The sequence below is a fragment of the Triticum aestivum genome, chromosome 5D (assembly GCF_018294505.1).
Source record: "Triticum aestivum cultivar Chinese Spring chromosome 5D, IWGSC CS RefSeq v2.1, whole genome shotgun sequence".
NCBI classification, from domain to species: Eukaryota; Viridiplantae; Streptophyta; class Magnoliopsida; order Poales; family Poaceae; genus Triticum; species Triticum aestivum.
In genome coordinates, this window is record NC_057808.1 from 434,362,228 (window position 1) to 434,367,090 (window position 4,863).

The window sequence follows — 4,863 nt, forward strand, 5'->3', positions numbered from 1 at the left end:
CTTAATGGATTTCTTAAAGAAGAGTTGTATATGATACAACAAGAAGGTTTTGTCAATCCTAAAGGTGCTAACAAAATGTGCAAGCTCCAGCGATCCATCTATGGACTGGTGCAAGCATCTCGGAGTTGGAATATACGCTTTGATGAGTTGATCAAAACACATAGTTTTATACAGACTTGCGGTGAAGCCTGTATTTACAAGAAAGTGAGTGGGAGCACTACAGCCTTTCTGATAAGTATATGTGAATGACATATTGTTGATCAGAAATGATGTAGAATTTTCTGGAAAGCATAAAGGAGTGTTTGAAAGGAGTTTTTCAAAGAAAGACCTCGGTGAAGCTGCTTACATATTGGGCATCAAGATCTATAGAGATAGATCAAGACCCTTGATAAGATTTTTCAATGAGTACATACCTTGACAAGATTTTGTAGTAGTTCAAAATGGAACAGTCAAAGAAGGAGTATTGCAAGGTATTGCAAGGTGTAAAGTTGAGTAAGACTCAAAACACGACCACGACAGAAAATAGAAAGAGAATGAAAGTCATTCCCTATGCCTCAGCCGTAGGTTCTATAAAGTATGCTATGCTGTGTACCAAACCTATTGTGTACCTTGCCATGACTTTGGCAAGGGGGTACGATATTGATCCAGGAGTGGATCACTGGACAGCGGTCAAAATTATCCTTAGAAGACTAAGGAGATATTTCTCGGTTATGGAGGTGATAAAGAGTTCGTCGTAAAGAGTTGCATCGATGCAAGCTTTTACACCGATCCGGATGACTCTGAGTCACAATCTGGATACATATTGGAAGTGGGTGCAATTAGCTAGAGTAGCTCCATGCAGAGCATTGTAGACATAGAAAATTTGCAAAATACATACGGCTCTGAATGTGACAGACCCATTGACTAAGCTTCTCTCACAAGCAAAACATGATCACACCTTAGTACTCTTTGGGTGTTAATCACATTGCAATGTGAACTAGATTATTGACTCTAGTAAACCCTTTGGGTATTAGTCACATGGAGATGTGAACTAATCACATAAAGATGTGAACTATTGGTGTTAAATCACATGATGATGTGAACTAGATTATTGACTCTAGTGCAAGTGGGAGATTGAAGGAAATATGCCCTAGAGGAAATAATAAAGTTGTTATTTATATTTCCTTATATCATGATAAATGTTTATTATTCATGCTAGAATTGTATTAACCGGAAACTTAGTACATGTGTGAATACATAGACAAAACAGAGTGTCCCTAGTATGCCTCTACTTGACTAGCTCGTTGATCAAAGATGGTTATGTTTCGTGACCATAGACATGTGTTGTCATTTGATGAACGGGATCACATCATTAGAGAATGATGTGATGGACAAGACCCATCCGTTAGCTTAGCATAATGATCGTTAAGTTTTATTGCTATTGCTTTCTTCATGACTTATACATATTCCTCTGACTATGAGATTATGCAACTCCCAAATACCGGAGGAACACCTTGTGTGCTATCAAACGTCACAACGTAACTGGGCGATTATAAAGATGCTCTACAGGTGTCTCCGAAGGTGTTTGTTGGGTTGGCATCGATCAAGATTAGGATTTGTCACTCCGAGTATCAGAGAGGTATCTCTGGGCCCTCTCGGTAATGCACATCACTATAAAGCCTTGCAAGCAATGTGACTAATGAGTTAGTTACGGGATGATGCACTACGGAATGAGTAAAGAGACTTGCCGGTAATGAGATTGAACTAGGTATGATGATACCAACGATCGAATCTCGGGCAAGTAACATACCGATGACAAAGGGAACAACGTATGTTGTTGTGTGGTTTGACCGATAAAGATCTTCGTAGAATATGTAGGAGCCAATATGAGCATCCAGGTTCCGCTATTGGTTATTGACCGGAGATGTGTCTCGATCATGCCTACATAGTTCTCGAACCCGTAGGGTCCGCACGCTTAACGTTCGATGACGATTCGTATTATGAGTTTATGTGATTTGATGTACCGAAGGTTGTTTGGCGTCTCGGATGAGATAACGGACATGACGAGGAGTCTCGAAATGGTCGAGACATAAAGATTCATATATTGGAAGGCTACATTCGGACACCGGAATGGTTCGGGTCGTTTTGGATAAGTTTCGGAGTACCGGGGGTTACCGGAACACCCCCCCCCCCCCCCCGGGGAAGTTATTGGGCCTCATGAGCCTAGTGGTGGACGAGAGGAGGCAGGCCAAGGTGTGGCGCGCGCCCCCTAGCCCAAACCGACTTGGACTAGGGCTAGCCCCCCCCCCCTTTCCTTCTCTCCTCCCTCTCCTTCCCCCCTTCTTGTGGAAGTAGGAAAGGGGGGGGCGAATCCTACTTGGAGTAGGACTCCCCCCCCCCCTTGGGCGCGCCTCCTCCTGGCCGGCCTCCTCCTCCCTCCCTCCTTTATATACGTGGGGAGGGGGCACCCAAAGGCACAACAGACAATCTCTTAGCCGTGTGTGGTGTCCCCCTCCATAGTTTTGCACCTCGGTCATATCGTCGTAGTGCTTAGGCGAAGCCCTGCGCCGGTAACTTCATCATCACCGTCACCACGCCATCGTGCTGACGGAACTCTACCTCGGCCTCAGCTGGATCAAGAGTTCGAGGGTCGTCACCGAACTGAACGTGTGCAGATCGCGGAGGTGCCGTGCGTTCGGTACTTGATCGGTTGGATCGCGAAGACGTTCGACTACATCAACCGCGTTACTAAACGCTTCCGCTTTCGGTCTACGAGGGTACGTGGACACACTCTCCCCGCTCGTTGCTTTTCTTCTCCTAGATAGATCTTGCGTGATCGTAGGAATTTTTTTGAAATACTACGTTCCCCAACATGCCGCTAATCCATTTCATTCTTAGAATTCTTTTTTCCAAAAAAACCCCACTATTACTTGCTTATTCATGCATATTATAAAAAACGCATTTTTTTTATAAATTGTGTGCACATTTGATCATTATTTATTAAAAAATCTTCTAGAAAATGATACCAATGCTACTAATTCATTTCATGAACACTCATTTTATGAATCTATTATGTATATTAGTGGTGTCGTAATTTCCCTCTCTCATAGACGATTACACTTGCACACACACGTATGCACAAACACACTGCACCGACACACAACCACATACACGCACATAGAAAAGGAAAATAAACATGTATACGCTGTACTAGCTAGCGAACTAGCTAGCTATACTAACACGTAACACTAGTAGTTTGGATATAGCTAGGTGCCTATGTGCAGTGGGCATATAGCCACGCCCCAAAATGATACATGTAAGATTACAATATAATGTTATTAAAAGTTCCCTTAGGGTGTGCGGCCCTGTTGGGCATTTTGGTGGATGATGAAACTTGCCCTTTTCCAATAGCAATGCGTTAATTTTCTTATGTTGCACCGCACTGGCATAGCAGTAGAACAGTAGTAGATATACTACACGAATAAGGAAAGCTCCTGTGGTATCCTGCGTGGGCTCCTGATCGCGTAGTCCACCGATTCCTCCTCAACGTCCACTGCGGCCGTCCTTACTTCACGCGCTCGCCCGGTTGCCGCTGCCACCGCCACAAGGAAACTTGTTGGCACGTGTGCCCAGGTTGCCAGGCGCTGGAGCGCGTGGCCGGGCTCGTGGACGCCGCCGTGAGCCGCCACCTCCCTCCACAGCGCGGCAGCCATCGCGACGCGTAGTGGCATGCGCGGCGCGGCGGCGAACTCGACCCGGAGCGTGCTGAAGGCTGCGGCGGCACGCAGGCGCGCAGCCCTCGCGTCCAGGCCTACCCGCCTGGCCAAAAGCTGGAGCCCAGGGTCGAGGCCCATCGCCCTGGCAGTAACCTCCGTGCAGACGTCGTTGGGCGGCGGCACATGCGTGCAGCCGGCTGCGGCGGGACGTAGGCGCGTTACCCAGGGGTCCAGGTCCATCGCCCTGGCCAGAACCTCCGCGCGGGCGTGGTTGGGCTCGGGCGGGACACACGTGAGGCGGTGGCGGAACGCGAAGGAGCTGGTGCAGTGCGCCTGGGCATGGCACGTCGCGCAGAGGAATGCTGCGTCGGCATGGCAGTGCACGTCCGCCCCCGGTCCGCACAACGCGCAGCGCGGCCGCGTCGCGCCAGTGCGCAGCATCTCCGAAGACGTGCGACGACTGCGCGTTCTTTCTTTTCTTCCTGCACCTGCAGGAAGAAAAGAAAAGGAGAGAGGAGGTAGCTTGCTAGCGTGGTGCAGGTGCTTGGCTTGATTCCCCTCGCCCCGGGCGGCGCGTATTTGTAGAGGAGGAGGGGGATCCCATACAAGTTGATCGCCGGTGGACGTGCATACGTACGTGGGTGCAAATGGAGGCGACGCGCCGCCCTTGTTTGGTCTGGCGAGGACGCCGAGGAAGGAGGGCTGGGCGATTCCCATGCGCCAAGCAACAATAGGCAACGTTAACAGCCCGAAAAAAATTCATATGCGACCTGGTCGTACTCAACTGCAAAAAATCCTGTATAAGATTCTTTTTCCTTAACGGCCATGGTGTAGCGCTGGAGAGTGAGCCGCCAGCTGGAGATGCCTACATCTCGAGTCTAAACTTTCTACTATAGGTGACTGGCGTCTGGCGCCCACTATCTGAATTCTGGTCCAGAGCTAGATATTCTTATTTTGAGGAAGCTAGATATTCTAGTCCGTTAGAGCAAGTAGAACGAGTATAGCATCTTCTCACATTGCCGGGCTCCCTTGGGGAAAAAGTCCAACAAAATTGGATTTCTTTCTACGAGTACATAATGGATGGTCTTTGTGTACCCATAAAATTTCATTAACTAATATGATGTTTTTCTAGAAACCTCGTCTTATTTATTCAACAAAGTTCGAAGGA

At 47.9% G+C, this 4,863-nt stretch overlaps 1 protein-coding gene across 1 annotated transcript; it reads right to left on the reverse strand.

Moving 5' to 3' along the window:
• Positions 1 to 3,452: 3,452 nt before the first annotated feature.
• LOC123120830 (uncharacterized) lies at positions 3,453 to 4,412 on the reverse strand. The gene has a single exon (XM_044540816.1). The coding sequence runs from the start codon at positions 4,410 to 4,412 to the stop codon at positions 3,453 to 3,455; it is 960 nt and encodes a 319-aa protein (XP_044396751.1).
• Between the last annotated feature and the right edge of the window lie 451 nt (positions 4,413 to 4,863).